The sequence below is a fragment of the Lutjanus erythropterus genome, chromosome 13, assembly GCF_056507025.1.
Source record: "Lutjanus erythropterus isolate fLutEry1 chromosome 13, fLutEry1.hap2, whole genome shotgun sequence".
Lineage (NCBI taxonomy): Eukaryota > Metazoa > Chordata > Actinopteri > Lutjaniformes > Lutjanidae > Lutjanus > Lutjanus erythropterus.
The window spans coordinates 30,947,749-30,963,991 of NC_139329.1; the positions used below are offsets into that span (position 1 = coordinate 30,947,749).

The 16,243-nt window shown below is 43.2% G+C and overlaps 1 protein-coding gene across 1 annotated transcript; it reads left to right on the forward strand.

Annotated features, from left to right (window-relative positions):
• The first annotated feature begins 494 nt into the window (after window positions 1-494).
• prickle1a (prickle homolog 1a) lies at window positions 495-15,720 on the forward strand. The gene is made up of 8 exons (XM_084733323.1): window positions 495-788; window positions 7,157-7,360; window positions 10,422-10,535; window positions 11,580-11,717; window positions 12,506-12,709; window positions 12,938-13,124; window positions 13,219-14,088; window positions 14,210-15,720. The coding sequence occupies exons 2-8, from the start codon at window positions 7,172-7,174 to the stop codon at window positions 15,073-15,075; spliced, it is 2,568 nt and encodes an 855-aa protein (XP_084589449.1). The 5' UTR covers window positions 495-788; window positions 7,157-7,171; the 3' UTR covers window positions 15,076-15,720.
• Window positions 15,721-16,243: the final 523 nt, after the last annotated feature.

A 16,243-nucleotide genomic window follows, 5' to 3' on the forward strand; every position in this document is an offset into this window, starting at 1 on the left:
TCACTCTGTAATTATAAAGCTGTAGATAGCAAACAGCTCTCTGCAACTTAGTGACATTTTAGCGCACGAGAGAAGAGAGACAAACCACCGGATCAACCAAAGCCTGACTGTAACGTTCACCACCTTCCCCACATCTTTGAACCGTTGATAGGAAAGGAAAGAGAAGAATGTCATGTGAAAGCTGTTGTGGAGATGGGGTGGTCAGTGTGGTAAAATGAGCTCTGCCATCACTGATGTGCTACTTAAAAGCGCAGTTCCTGTGAGCCGGAGCTCTACCGGTGGTTCTCATTTGGAAGCATATGTTTGAGGTACGAGGGGAGGGTCAGCGGAGGAGAGAGAGAGAGAGAGAGAGACGCCTCGCTTCTTCCATGCCCTGCGGTGACTGGCTGTTCTGGGGTTAAGGGGCCGGCCTGAGGTTAAGAGGGTTGGGTTGGAGGAGGGAGGAGGAGGACGACGAGTGGTGGGTGAGAGAGAGACAAGGGCGGGATGACCATCTGGTTGAGGTCCTCCATGAACACGCACACGCGCACACACCCCTCTCAAACACTCTCTCCCACGCACTCAGACAGACATCTCTCCGGCTTTTTACAGTCGTGGCTTTGATATGGGCTGTTACTGTGCTGACAGCTCTGATAGAGAAGGCTGACTGCTCCTGTCTTGGAATTAGAGCTCTCAGGATCTTGCACAGATATGGAGCACAGAGGCTGGAGAAGAATCTAGGACTGGATATAGTGGTGATAAGATCCTTTTTTTTTCTGCTCACCTCAGGAGAGTTGACCCACACTGAGGTAAGACCAACAGGGAGATGACTGAAGATTTAATCTGTTTGGGTTTTTAGAGGAATGTGGGGTTTTTTTTGTAATGAGGCAGACATAATTCTTACTTGAACAAGTGGAGATGTTCAAGTTTTGCACCATCTTGAACTGTCTTTTGCCAAAAGGGGCGTAAGAAAATATCAATAATGCTTGAAGTAGACTTTTTAAACTCAGATTTTATGCATGTAATGGTGTGAGCTTCATACTATGACAGTCTTCCTAAATTAGATTATAAAATAGCAATATATCAACTTGCTTACAGTATTGCAGTATATTGTAATATTTTGAATCGTAACCCTTGTATTGTGATACGTATCGTCTCTTGCCAATACACAGCCCTATTTGCTACTAGATCAAACAAGCTTCTTTAACTCTGATGAAGAGTTAAGACTTAAAAATGCATGAAATCTCTTAGATTATTTAGTTTGATGGAAGGATGGTTTAATTATTAATCTCCATTATGCATGATTCACAAGACATACAGCCCATCACATGTATAGATGGAAATCTGTACAACCTCTGATCTTTGCTTAAGTCAAAATCTGTAGGACTTTTTCCCATCAAGTTTGTGTGAAGGTTGCCAGCTTTCAAAGACTTGATTTTGGGCCCCTATACTGCAAATTGAATTTACTGGGATGTAAATGCGTTTGATGTCTGCTATGTGACAGCAGCACAAGTGTGTGGAGTCTTACTTCAGTCTGGCCAGCGCATGCAGGTGGTCTCCGTAGTGTAGATCTCTGTGGGGATGTCACTCCCATCCATTTGGTCTTGGAAAAACACTCCCCCAGCCGTGAAAGGAGGCCTCACCAAGCTGACCAACCTTCAGCCATGTAGCACCTCAACTCTGCATAAAAACTTTGAGCCCCTCTCTGGGTCTCTTCTTGTCAGCCGCACTCAGACTTCCCAGCAGTGTTTCCACCGTGGCATCTTCAAGCTGACTGGATGTTGTTGATTTTATCACACTCAGTTGTTTTTTTTTTTGGATCATTCAAGGGCAAGTTTAACCATAAATGCTGATTTACTGGTTCATAAAAGGATCTAACTGTCTAGCCAATCTGATCTGGCCTGCAGTTTGACAAATGTTTGTAAGATCACTTTTGTTTTTTCATGAGGGATACAATATATCAAGTCTTTTGAAGAGATTTGTGATAGCAGGATTCAACAATTTACTGCATAATTCTAAAGTTAAGACATATCTTGTCTCACATAAAAACAGATTTGTCTGAGCTAAAGTAAGCAGCCACTATGAACAGAAAATCTTGTTTTTCTCCTTCAAGTAGACCTTTTGCTGCATTGCTGAGCTCGCACGAGCCAAGTTAAACATGTCGGGCCGGTCCAAACTGACAGAGAGCACTGTGTAGTGTTGTGTGCATGTCCATCATCCACTTCCTAGAGGAATATAGACAGTAATTCAGACCAGAAGCTGCTTATTTTCCCTGTGCACTCTCTCAAGGGTTGTTAATCCAATGCTCCAGTGTCTGGATTTTGGGGGAACTGGTTAAATTGCTGTTGAATACTCTTTAAAATGTCCCCGGTGGCAATATTTATTGGGCAGTCGCAGTATGAGGTCCTGTGAGTCTCTGTAGTGCTTTCTTAAGGTTAATTTGTTCCTTAATGAATCAACTTTGCACCCACTTTTTCATTGAGCGCCTGTTACATAGAGCTTGTTCAAATATAGGCTGTCTGTGCAACAAGACTATCAGTCATTGTGCACTCTTTTCGACAAGACAGGCCTCTTCATTCATTCTAAAAATCTTGTGGGATGTTTTAAAATCTTCAATCACTAGAAACCATTCAAAGCGAGCCTGTGTTCCACCTGCCTGGGCTTACATTTCATCTCTTTTGTGGAACAAGACACATTAACATTTTCGTACATGTCAGTCGCCCCATTTCAGTCTGATAGCACCCCCCACCACCCACCCTCTGGCCCTCTGTGGGCAGATCAGTCAGATATGCAGGCCTTCAGCTCCCAAAGCCATGTTAACAAGCACCTTTACAAAAGAGTGAGGGGCTGTTAAACATTCAGGACTGCAGGGGTCTGGCTAGTGTGGGAGGAGGGCAGGGTTGGGGGGAGTGGACCATGGGGTGGGGGTGGGGGTGGGGGGGTAAAAACTAATCTCACAAACCATAGCTCCCTTGTTTTGGAGAAACAGTTTAAAAGCCCGCACAAGTGATGAGTCAGTGAGTTGGCAAGTGAGAAGAAGCATGGTTAAGTTAGTTGGCTCAGTGCTTGTGTCATTCAAAACGTTAAGGAAGCATTCTGGGCAGAGTCAGAGGAAATGAACTGCATGACATCTAAAGGAAAAATTAGCATGCGAGCAGATGTGGTGGTACGAGAAACATCGAGCCGTGTGCATCCCTTTATTCCTCTTTGTGGGCCTGGCTTAAGTTCAAGCCTGACATTCCTGTGAGTCAGGTTTGGCTGAGTGATACGTCTACGCAGAGGCTTGGCCAACATGTGAAAGCAAACATCTTTCTAACAAATGCAGCGCGTGAGTAAGTGTGTGCCTGATATACTGTGAGGCTGTGAAGTCTCTTGGCTCCTGACAGAACCTGCCTATAGTTAGCTATCTCCCATGTGAAACCCAAGCCGCTCTCAAACAAGGCCACATTTTTGCAGGTTATTTTGGTCTCATTTGCAAGTCAATAGATACGAATAGAACAAGAGAGTGTCTCATTTCTCGCCCCCTCCTCTCATCTCTCATCTGAGGACAGGTTATCTAGGTTTAAGGGCTTTAACTGTCATGTATGAGGAGATAACACACCACATCTTCAAGAGAGAAAAAAAAAACGTCAAGGGAGATAAACAGACTCCTGATGGAACAAGTCTTCAGTGGATTCCTTCACAAAGCGCCATTGTTCAGGACATCAGGCGTTTTAATGGGATGTGTCATAAGCCAGTCCGCCTGACTTGACACTTATGCAATAAGCGAATTCCAAATAAAGCCCATGAATCCTCTGCAGGCTACGTGCCAGTCGTTGGCAGCGGGCTGTCTTGTCCTTGAGGAAGATGAGTTGATATGAATGGCCAGTTGCCGCTTGGCATGGCACGCCGTGTGTGCAGCAGTTAATCATCCGCAGAGGGGTCTGGTGGGCCACAATCTCAGAAAGAGTCGTCATTACACGACAAGCTGGATACATGGGATACAGCTGACTGACAGTACTGTAAAAAAAAAAAAATCACAGGAATTTAGTGGAATAATCCAATCTTTCCTCATTAACTTAACATAGAAATATATGTTTTATTTATTCAAGTTAATTAAACTTAAATGTCCAGTATTTATTTTACACTTCAGAGTTTATCAGCATGAGTTCTTTCAATATGAAGTTTTTTGACTTGAAATGAGGAGTTAAATAAATGCACAGAGTTCAGTGAGCTCATTAAATGAAGTTTCTAAAGAAGCACGATCAGCATGTTAGCAGACTTTCCAGCATGCATTGTTTGAGAGTTAAAACTTCCTGGGACTCTTCTTTTTACTGTTAATCAATTAATCATTAATCATTTGTAAGATACAACGATTTTTTCATTTAAAGTAAAAGTTTTAGTTTCCTTCTTCAACAAATGGCTCCGCCAGACAAAAAAATCTCAAATGAGGCTCAATTACTGCCATTTCTGGACTATCATTCACATATAACTTAATACATTTTATATGGGTTAAATTCTTAACAGATTGATCAATTAATGATTTATCGTTAACATCTGTAGTCTCTAATATTGTTGCTTATTTTCACAATAATGAAAACACTGAACCATGATGATGGTTAGTCATGAATTCAGTCTTTATCTCCTTACACTTAAAATTTGATAAATTCCTTGGGAGCAGTTTCATGTGTTGTCTTTGTGCCGATTCTGGAACAAAGTATCTCCCAAAGGGGCAGCTGAAACTGGTCTTTCTTTGTGTGTAATGAAGAACTGACTCTTCACACTGAGAAAATGCAAGAAGAAATTAAATTTATTTGTAATATTCACCAGCGTAAATGAAGAGTTGCTGGTTTAACTTAATATCTTGAGCTTATTGGAAGTATTTCTCAAGTATAACTGAATTAACATCAAGTTTATTTGACTAGAAAAGTTTGTTTTGAATCATTACAAATTTACCTCAACTTCAAAGTCAGTCAACTTAAAATTTTACAGCTGCTTGGACACCATTTTAAGTCAAAACAGATACTTTATTTTTACAGGGAAGGTGTTTATGTTGCTTTATGTGTGTGTGCGTGGGCCAGCTTAGCCTGTAGTCGCCTGTGTCAATGTTGTCTTCAGCATAAACGTGTGTGCATTCCCTCTTCATGTATGCAGAGGAGCTGCACACTCCCAGGGGCAGCCAGGCATATATATCATTCCAGGAGAGAGCGCAGATTTTCAGGCCACTTTACTGTCACGCCGGTGTTCAAAGGGCCACGCTCAAGTGTGTCTGGTTTTCTCAGCTGTCTCTCCGCGGCCCTTGGTGCCCTTGCCGGCCATAGGGGGTGGAGGTTCGGGGGGGGGGGAGGTGGTGCAAAGGGCCAGGCTGCTGGACGCTGGCTGTGCTCCCATTTGATCTCAGCTAGAGCCCTTGGCCTGTGAGAAATGACCACAACTGGACACACATTCATCATCTCCATGTCTGCATGGTCCTGCAGAGCTTACAGCAGCTCAGGAAATAAAGTAGACTTATAGTAACTGATGATTATTCACAGTTAGCCTGAGCAAATAAGATTTTTGAATTGATTTGATTCACAGACTTGAAGTCAGTGCCATTTCTTATTGCCACATAGAGCAAAAAAACTATTCCCCAATTTGTCAAACTGCAAATTTCCAATGCTAATATATCACTTACTTAAACTACAAGGAGTTTTAAACTGATGCCTCTGTATGTCCTACATAAGCAACCACATGATATGTGGTTATTTTTACATTATATTTTATGGTTATAACTGTGGAAACACATATTTTTGTCCACAGGTTCTCCAAAATTCCTTGTAGCAGCTTTAAAGTAAGACTGTAATTTGTTAAAGAACGAATAACATTCTTTCTCCTAGAAATTAAATGTCTAATCAAATTCCAAGGTAGTAACACACTTCAGGAAGTTATCAATTTATGTCTCTAATGTGAGGGAGACCCCAAGCATCAGAATTTACATTTTGTTTGATGCAAAATAAAAATGACATTGATTCGATTTTTTGTATTTTACCAAGCTATGCACTGATTTATTTAGTCTCTATCTTTGTTACTGCTGCCTTACAGTCATGTCTGCAAAAGTGTGGATGAGTAGAAAAGCATGAGTGGCTGTGGCCACCACACACGTAGGTCAACATTGTGCCGGTCTTTGATCTCCTTGCTCTGTTTTCCCCCTTCTATTGGATTGTCACTGTCCAACTGAGTTTCAGTCGACCCCATCCATCCATCCACGTCCATCTCTCCCTGTCCAGCTACTTCACCTGTCTGGCATTGCTCTGTCCATCTAAAAGATGAAAGGACGATCAGACACTCACTGCAGCAGGTTGGAAAACAAACAGCCCAAAGAAAAAGCGGAGATGAAGGGACAGACCAGGCTTGTGGACATTCCCCATATGGTGGCCCTGTCTTAAGGCCGGGACTGTGTTTATACAGACCACAGGCTCAACTGATCAAGCCGGCATCAGATCCCATGTGGTGGCCCCTCTTGGGACAGTGTAGCATGACGTAGCACCCCAACAGACTGAATGATGACTCATTCAGACCTTAACTCCACAGATAAGGTGAAACCTACAGATTTAACAGCCAGAGTCTGGTGTTGTTCTTGCCTTTGAGTTGACGGCAAACTGAATTACAGTACAGGAAAGGAATGTGAGGTCTGCGAAACATAGAAGTTACTGCGAATTCACTGTGTATTTATGAACAGCTAAGTGCTTGTTGTTGTCACTATAATGAGATTGGACGTCACCTCATGAAGCGAAGGGAATTTCCTAATGGTCTCTATGTCCTCAAAAGCCACATGAGGAGGACTCATGTTTAACTGCCACCACAATAGCAGTGAAAGGGTACAGTTCTCTTTATGAGTGTCTTTATGAAGTAGACTCATCACCAGAAGGCAACCAAGAAAAGCTTGCTCAGATGCTGTAATGGGCTTTTGAGGAGGGCTGTGGGCCTCATGAAAGAGACAGTGATGGTGTGATTCAGCTCGTGGTTAACATTCAGTGGGAAGGCACTGACATGAGAGAAGCGGATCAGATGGAGTGAGGATAACATTATGTGGGGATGGGTTAATGTAATGGCTTGTTAACCAACATTTCGTTTTCTTGTCTACTTCAATCCTCCCTCCACTTCCTATCCTCGCCCCCAATCCCTCCTTCCTTTCCTTTTTCTTGCTTCGTCTGTCTAGTAAAAGGAGAGTCTGATGAGCCTGGCGAGTGCGACAGTGTCGGCGGCTGGCTTCCCGGGTGGGGCACGCCAGCGAGACTTGATGATGGAGCAGAAAGTCAGCAAGCTGACCTCTGGCTTCCAGCGCAGCTCCACCTCTGATGATGACTCCGGCTGTGCGCTGGAGGAGTATGCCTGGGTACCACCTGGACTTAGGCCTGAACAGGTGAGCAGAATATTGCTTTAATGAATTATCCTAATTGGGATTGTTATTGAAATACATGAAGTCATTCAGAGCTGAGGTTTATATTCAGATTATTTTATGTGGGGTTGTATGAGGTACATTTTGATAGTCGGTGTGCTACCTACAGTAGATGACGGTAGGCACACCGTCAATGTACAGACAGAGAGGAGCACCAGCACAGAAGCTAAGCAGCGTACTGACAGTGTCAGGGTCAGTTTAAGTGTATGGTATATTTAGAATATTTTAACTGCTTTCCCTTGCAGTCAGACAGTCTCCTCCAACAGGAAACAACTGTTACATAAGCCAAATATACTTTTTCTCCAAACCAACCAAACTTCATAGGACGAAATCACAAATTTTAACTTGTAGAACATGTGAGCTCCTGGTCTATCCCTGCCTCGAATGGTTTGTGTTATTGTGTGACTTTGGTAAATCCAAACTATCCTTATAAAACACCAAAGTCACAAAATTACGTAAACTAGTGACAGATTGAGGCAGCGGTAGACCAGCAACTACTGTCTTCTGAAAGGTAAAATTACAGATTTCACCCGCTGAGTCTGGTTGGTTTGGAGAAAGAGCAATGTTTGACCTATAAAACAGCAGTTTCCCATGCTGTCTGACTGCAAGGTTAAGTAGTGAAAACATTGGAAATATAGCATACACTTAAACTAATATTGATTTTTTTTTTTGTTGTTGGACATGTTTCTAAGTAGCTAAAATACATTTTCGTACTGACTGTGTGCAGAATTGCTTAGCTTCTGTACTGGTTCTTGTCTCTGTGTCCAAACTGTGGGGTTGCTGACCACCATCTACTACAGGTAATGCACTGACAAGTACTTCATACAACCCCACATCAAATAATCTGAACTATCCCTTTAAACAACACTGCTTAGTTTAGCTTTGGCCTTGTGCTTCAAGGGAAACTTAGAGCATGATATTGTTCTCTTTAGCTGTGGTACCTTTTTCATTGGTTCACAAATCATTATTTCCCCAAATCACCACAGTGAATAATGGTGTATCCTCCTGACAGGGAATAAAAACAGCTCTGACCTGATTTTAACTCCCTTCTAGCCCACTTGCCTGGCCCAGATAAACGCTATTCAGCACATTACTGAAGAACATACCACCTACAGTCTTTGGAATAACGGCACCTATGGGACAGACAACATATTTCATAAAACTTTTGCTTGGTCCCTTTGTCTGAGGCAGACTTGTCAGGCTCTACCAGGCAGCCACTTACAGGCAGGATGTGTGTACTTTTATTTACAAACTGCGGCGCGGCAAAGTCTGCTTGTGATTATCAGAGATCTGTTAAGAGGAGGACTTGGTGGGTCGGGCCCACCGCCGCTGGCAACATCAGGAATCAAGGGGCCGTCTTTTAACGAGCCCTCTCCTCCACAAACACAGGCAAGGCTGTTAGTTGTGTCCGCGAGGCAGACAGTGTGATGTGGCACTTTTCCCAAATCGGCTGCATTTTTCTCTCCTCTTTTCTGTTTCTCTCTTCCTCTCCGTGTCTCTCCATCCCTACTTCCCTTGTTAAACAGCACACATGGAAGCAATGAGGGGGAGATGGGCAAGAAGAGATGGGTCCACAGCAAAAGAAAACCTTAAATCCTAAACATGCAGGGCCTTTTGTTAAGGAAATGCATGGGTCAACTGTAATGCCTTTACTGCGGCCATTGCCCTGAATGGGCCATGTATTATGGGTCATCATTACAGTGAAGAAACACATAGGGCCGAGGTGATGGCTGACTGCTCCCCAGCCCCTAGGGAGCTGGATGAGGGGTAATAGCAGCATGAAAATGTGCATAATTTATGGTGGGGGGCAAACGTAGGGTTGATTGTCAGGGTAAATTGCTGTTACCCCCCCTCTAGACAGCAAAAGCTGCAGGAAGTCCCCCCAACACACAAGACGAGCACATCCCACCTCTTTATCTGGCCGACTGTAATAGCCCCTCCCTCATAAAGTTTAGTTTTCAGTAGTTAGCCCCAAGGGTCAAAGTGCCACTGTCACAGGCTGCTTTGTCCTGTCCCTATAGAGACAAGCATATGACTGGAAAAATACGATCTTTAAACTGATTTGACCTGTTGACCTGTTTCGACTTGTTTAGTGCAGCTTTATGAAGAAAATGATACCTCTAGTGCCATCATCAGAGCGTTGATTATACAATATGTGCTGTCTTTTGGAAATAGAGCTGATTTGGGGGTTCAAGCAAACACTTCAGTTCCACAAAGTCTGTTTTCCATACGTATTACACAGAGCTGTCCCAGAATATGTCTCAACACAAATTGATGTGTTGATTCTCTGGTTCCTTGGAAAAGAATTTGTGTTCATAAATGTGGGCTGATCTGTCCAAGATCATAACAATAATATATTGCTGCAATTCGATGGATGAAAATTTGTGTTCAAAAAAGGTTCTCAACTTCTTGGGAGACCAAATCACAGCTATACACAAAAAAAAAATGTTGAGAAAACTGATGATTTCAAGGCAACTCTCTTTATTAGATTTTTGTGTCTTAAATCAAACTCTCAAGTTTAAACTAAACAAAGTTTTGGCGACCTATAATCGTTTACTGAGATAAATTACTTTTCTTCATCTTAGATTAACTTGAATCTTTCAATTTTAGAAACTGATTTGTCAAAATGTTAAATTATTAATCACTTTCACTTCAATGCATTTACTCAAGAACTTTAGAAATACAATTTTTGGGGATTTTGAAAACTCAAAGATTCAGTCTATCTTCATCTAAAGAAGGAAGGTAAATTATCTCAGCAAAACGTTTTTAGTTGTTAAAACTAAGAGTTTGAGTTGGGTTCAAAACTCAAATCTATTGAAGTAACTTGCCTTGAATTTTTTTTTCTCAGCTTTTTTTTTTAATTAATGGCCGCACAAACATGAAAATATATCATATATCAAATATTTCATTTGTCTTGTTTTTTCAGCAGTTTCACCAAAACCTAGCACCTTGTCTTGAGACTCTCTAACTTGTCTTTGTGTCGTACTACGTCTAATTTTCTCACTCCTTGCCATCATTTCTCCAGGTCCAGTTATATTTCTCCTGTCTGCCTGAGGATAAAATCCCCTATGTGAACAGTCCGGGAGAGAAGTTTCGAATCAAGCAGCTCCTGTATCAACTCCCACCGCATGATAATGAGGTGAGAATATTTTGTGTGCACGTGCGTAAATGCAAGTATCATAAAATTCATCCCAGCAGGTCGACTCATTTCTGCCACAGCTGCAGAAAAGATCCACTCTCCATTTTTGTTTGAGTAGCTGTATCTGTTGCAACCCGCTAAACCCACAGCGTTAACAGTCGCACCATCTCCATGCCATCCCGCTAATGTGAGCTCTTGGCATTCACGTTGACATCACACTAGGGGATTTTTGTTCCACAATCTTGTAGACATGTAGTGTGGGCACAATGTGACTTTTGACTTGATGATTTTATGATGTTTGCTGGGAGCCCCCACCAGCAGGATTCCTGTCATAGCGGTGGTTTTTACGAGGACTGCTCAGCGGGAGAGAGGGACGCTGGCTGAAAGAGGCTTTATGTGATGCCACCACCGCAGTGGCACCACGGTTCGACTTGGCTGTCTCTCTTCTTTTGTTGCCCGTCCTCTTGATTTCACTCTAAACACAGGCCTTGTTTGTGTAAACGTCTGCTTTCCCTCTTGTTAAGGCTTTGGGAAACATCAAAAAGGCCTGTTGTAAAAATGATGTTCTCAATCAGGGACTGTGGGTGGAGATATTTAGGGGGTGTAGGAAGGGCAAGCTGGGGTCGAGTTGCCTTTGTTCAGCATGCTCTGGTATGTACTCTGCCCTCTCTTGTACTTACCAAAGTTTATAACCTTTTATTAGAGGCCAACAGTCTTGCAATTGGATCTTTCAATGGGTGTAATATGAAGAGGTCACTGTAACCACTAGAACAAAATTCATATCCCACCCAGCAGGATTTTTTTCAGTATCAAACCTTTTAAAAGAACAAAATGCATTCCTTGATATAAATGTGTATTATGAAATTGACGCTTTGCTAAACCTGTGTTTGTGTATTAAAAATTCCTGTGAAATTCAATGTTATATCTGCCACCATTATCATTCCAAACTGCATATGTGGAAAAAATAGCTTGACGTAGCAACAGTAAATAAGGAGGAAGGGCCAGTTGTTCTCCTTACTCATAACTTATCGTTTTCCTTTCCAGGTGCGTTACTGCCAGTCCCTCAGTGAGGAGGAGAAGAAGGAGCTACTTATGTTCAGTGTCCAGAGGAAGAAGGAGGCACTGGGGAGGGGCACAGTGAAACTGCTGCCCCGCAATCTTCAGAACAGCATTTGTGAGCATGTACGTCCCTTGGCTTCCATGTATTATTTACTACTTTAAATAGGAGCACTGGGAGTTTGGTTGCGGTGTGAAGCTGTTTTCAGTCCAAGAACTTCTTTCAACTACAGTATTGAAGGAAGATTTGCTGCCTGTCATCCTCCATGGATATTCGGCTAATCTGGATCAATTTTTAGCTAAAAACCAGAGGGAAAGCTGAAATAAAGACCTGATGCTATTTAAGAGATCCCTAAACACAAGCTGGATTTGCAGCCATGCGGACTTTAAAGTCTTCTCTGCTGAGTGGTTTGGAGTGGCTCATGACAGTGTTTCACTTAGTGTTTAAAATGTTCGTTGAGCAGCCAGACAGCCATGTCAAAACACTGCGCTGTAGCTCTCCAATGGACATCCATGCTTTCTCTTGTTTTCCCTTTTTTAACGGCCCATCCTACCCAGAGTCACCGTAGTTGATGTGAAAAGTCATGTCCTCATATGATACACTGGTCAGGAAGAAAGGTCAGGAAAGAAAAACAAACTGGCCACTCTGGGACTGCAGATGGGCTGGCACACACAGATGGGCCATGTATTTACCCAGTGATCAACAGAGCATGGACTTGAAACCCATAAATGTTCTAGTATGAGCCAGACTTGGTGTTACATTAGAAATTTGGATTTGAGGTCAAAGTTATGTCCATGCAGTTCTGCAATATATGTAATCACCTATGCTCGATTCAAAATATTTTGGAACTACAGCTTAAGTGCAATTTTAGTCATTACACGATGTTATAATCAACCATGTCTGCATATTACAGTGTGGTGAAAACGTCAACGGTGGAGAAATGGCAGTGTTTGCCTCGAGGGCGGGCCCTGGGCTGTGCTGGCACCCCGCATGTTTTGCCTGCTCCACATGTAGTGAACTGCTGGTGGATTTGATCTACTTCTACCACGATGGAAAGATCCACTGTGGAAGGCACCACGCTGAGCTACTCAAACCACGCTGCTCAGCCTGCGATGAGGTAAAACCACCAGACTGAAATACTGAGAGAAAACAATGTAGTGAAGGAAAAACATCCAGGCTCTGACATTTATGGCCTTTCAAAATTCCTCTGGGATAGCAATAACAGTTATTTTATGTCTCCACCGTCTTGGATGAATCCAACATGAATATACAGTCTGATGACAGCCAGAAAGGCAAAAGAGGGCAGAACATTTATGTCTCATCCAGTCCACATTTATGTCTGCAGATCATCTTTGCTGATGAGTGCACGGAGGCAGAGGGGCGCCATTGGCACATGAAGCACTTCTCCTGTTTTGAATGTGAGACAATCCTGGGTGGCCAACGCTATATCATGAAGGACGGCAGACCATACTGTTGTGGCTGCTTTGAGTCGCTCTATGCTGAGTACTGTGAGGCCTGTGGAGAACATATTGGTAAGATGATGATTTTCTAGAGTTAAAATAAAACACCTGTCATGATTGTCTACCCTTTAGAGAACTAACCATCTTAACATTTCCCCTCTTCCAGGTGTTGATCATGCTCAGATGACCTATGATGGGCTACACTGGCATGCCACTGAGAGCTGCTTCAGCTGTGCCCAGTGTAAGAGCTCACTACTGGGCTGCCCCTTCCTGCCATACCAGGGCCGTATTTACTGCTCCAAGACCTGCAGTCTGGGAGAAGATTTGCATGCCTCTGATTCCTCCGACTCTGCCTTCCAATCAGCACGCTCTCGTGAATCCCGCCGCAGTGTGCGCATGGGCAAGAGCAGTCGCTCAGCAGACCAATGCCGACAGTCGCTCCTCTTCTCACCCTCTGTCAACTACAAGTTCCCTGGCTTCAGTGGAAACGCTGACGACACCCTGACCAACAAACTTGCCCACATGAACTTATCTGATGAGCATTTCTGGAGAGGACGCGGTGAGGAGGCTGAGGCACCTGAGGATCAGGAGGAGGAGTGGGCTGAGCATGAAGACTACATGACTCAGCTGCTATTAAAGTTTGGGGAACATGGGGTCTTCCAGCAATCCAGCGACTCCAGACCCACGGATTTCTGGATCTCCGAAAAAGATGCCAAGTTGAAGCAGGAGTCCTCAAAAGCTGGCAGTAGTGGCGGGGGAGGAAGGGGGAGCTTGGCCAGTAAGAAATACCAGGCTGACATGTACTGGGCTCAGTCACAGGATGGGTTAGGAGACTCAGCCTACGGTAGCCACCCGGGCCCAGCAAGCAGTAGAAAGATCCAAGAGTTGGAGCTGGATCATGGGGCTGGAGGAGGCTTCCAGGGAGAGGAGCCACAGTGGTATAATGACTCTTTGGAGTGTATCACGGACGAGTTCAAGAAGACAGATCAGAGTGTCCGAGACTCCATGGACTCACTGGCACTCTCCAATATTACTGGTGAGTTGATATGGCATGCTACAACAGATCTTAAGCAATCTTTTATGTGATGGCAATGGTTAGTTTTTAAAGTACTGAGTCCATGTACAAACATTATCTAATTTTTCTCTTTCCTCTCCAGGGGCCTCCGTAGATGGTGATAGTAAAGATAGACCTTTGGTATATTCCCTGCAAGGCTTCCATGAACTGGAGACAGAAGATTGTGAGAAAACCAGTAATATGGGGACCCTCAACTCCTCTATGTTACACAGAAGTGCAAATTCCCTGAAGAGCCTTGTATCTGAGCAGGAAGAGGAGGTGGAGGAAAATCTTCCAAAGGAAGAGGAGGTACCACTGCCAGAGGACAGACCCAAACTTCAAGTCCCTGCCATCAGGAGGACACGTTCGCAATCTAGGCCACAGCAGGTCAAATTTTCTGATGATGTGGTGGACAATGGTCATTATTGCGACCTTCCAGTGCGCCAGCCACCTATGAGTGAACGGACTCGCCGGAGAGTGTACCACTTTGAAGAGCAGGGGCAGGAACTTCACTCTGGTCGTCACCATCACCACCACAGGAGGCATCGAAGTCGCAAGTCTCGCTCTGACAATGCTCTTAACCTTCTGCCCAAGGAGAGGGCCCAAATGTGCTACAAAGTGGACCATAGAGGCCAAGCTCTCGGCCCCAAGGGCCAACAACCCTTCCATGGCCACCCCACTCCTGCTGCCATGTCAGACTATGGGCTCCAGGGCCCAGCTATGGGGAGATTCTTGGGGCTATATGGCGATGATGATGACTGGTGCTCCACATGCTCTTCTTCCTCCTCTGATTCTGAGGAAGAAGGCTTTTTCCTGGGTCAACCCATCCCTCAGCCCAGACCCCATAGATACTACTACACTGATGACTTGCCCAGCCCTGTGGCAGGCATGTCCTCTCCTCCTTATGGCCAACGGACTAAGTCCAAAAAGAAGAAAGGGCACAAGGGGAAGAACTGTATAATTTCATAGACCTTTATTACTCTCTTATCCTCTGCTTTGGGTAATGTTCTGCCATTCACCTCTGCCTTTCATGTCCACTGTCTAAACTGCAGTAACAGTCTGCTTGCTATTACATAATTCACAGCACTCAATTTACCAAGGTGTTTGTGTAAGACACAAGTCCTTATTCTGAATCTTCATAGGTGTTCACGCAGCATTACAAACTGCCAGTAGAGTAACAAAGTATTTCAGAGTAATACATATTTATAAAGCACCATCTAAACTGTGTGTACGTAACAGTGAAGATATTAATGTATATATTGTAGAATTAAAAATACAAAATGGCTATTTTTATACCCTTGAGCTCATGACGTGCTTTGTACCAAAATGGCATTAACGTTGAACTATTGGCAGTTGGTACAGAGCCATTATTCCATGAGGGTGTCAGAAATGTAATGATAATTTGACTCTGACCCAAGCTTATCAAATGTGTTTTCTTCCAGGCTTCTGCAATGCTAACATAAAAGAAACACTGTGTGTATTAAAAGGCCTGGTTGAGTGGTGTATTTATGGGTCACTGTATTATAAGCAAATCATTGTAATCTGTATAAATGTACAAACTGGAATATAAGGCTAAGATAGATGATAATTGTAATAAAAATATCTATATATCAAGACTTGTGTTGTTTCTTCCCGCACAGTATTTAATGGATATTAAAAACAAGAGGAGACATTAACTCAAGGCCTCAGTGTTTATTTACAAAAGTTTAACTAAAAAAACTATAAGATAATATACACCATCTGGTTTATTACAACTCAAAATAAGACAAAGTTGCACTCACAGACCCAGCTGCAAGAAATACAGACACTGGAGGCCCACTGAAGATGTGAACATTTCATTAGGCCTATGTGACTCTTTAAAATGACTGAACATTATAATATGTCACACTTCTGCTACAACATGGCTCATGGTAAAATGTGGCTGAAGCTGAAAATTTAATAGGCTTTCATAGTGGTCACAGTCTGCAACTGGCAGTTCATTTCATCATATGAATCATATAAAATGAAAAATACTTACAGGCTCTTACTGGTACTTAAATGCACAACAGAAGAAAACCAGACAGTGGAGAATAAGGGACTAAGACTTTCGCATTTTAGAAAAAAAAAATACACCCACACTTTGGAACAATAAGTGAAG

What these genes read in the sequence shown, in the direction of transcription:
- prickle1a (XM_084733323.1), top strand. Translation starts at nt 7,172, where the DNA reads ATGAGCCTGGCGAGTGCGACAGTGTCGGCGGCTGGCTTCCCGGGTGGG. An exon ending in AGAACAGCATTTGTGAGCAT is followed by an intron (nt 11,718 to 12,505) that starts GTACGTCCCTTG and finishes TGCATATTACAG; the next exon opens with TGTGGTGAAAACGTCAACGG. An exon ending in GCTGCTCAGCCTGCGATGAG is followed by an intron (nt 12,710 to 12,937) that starts GTAAAACCACCA and finishes TTATGTCTGCAG; the next exon opens with ATCATCTTTGCTGATGAGTG.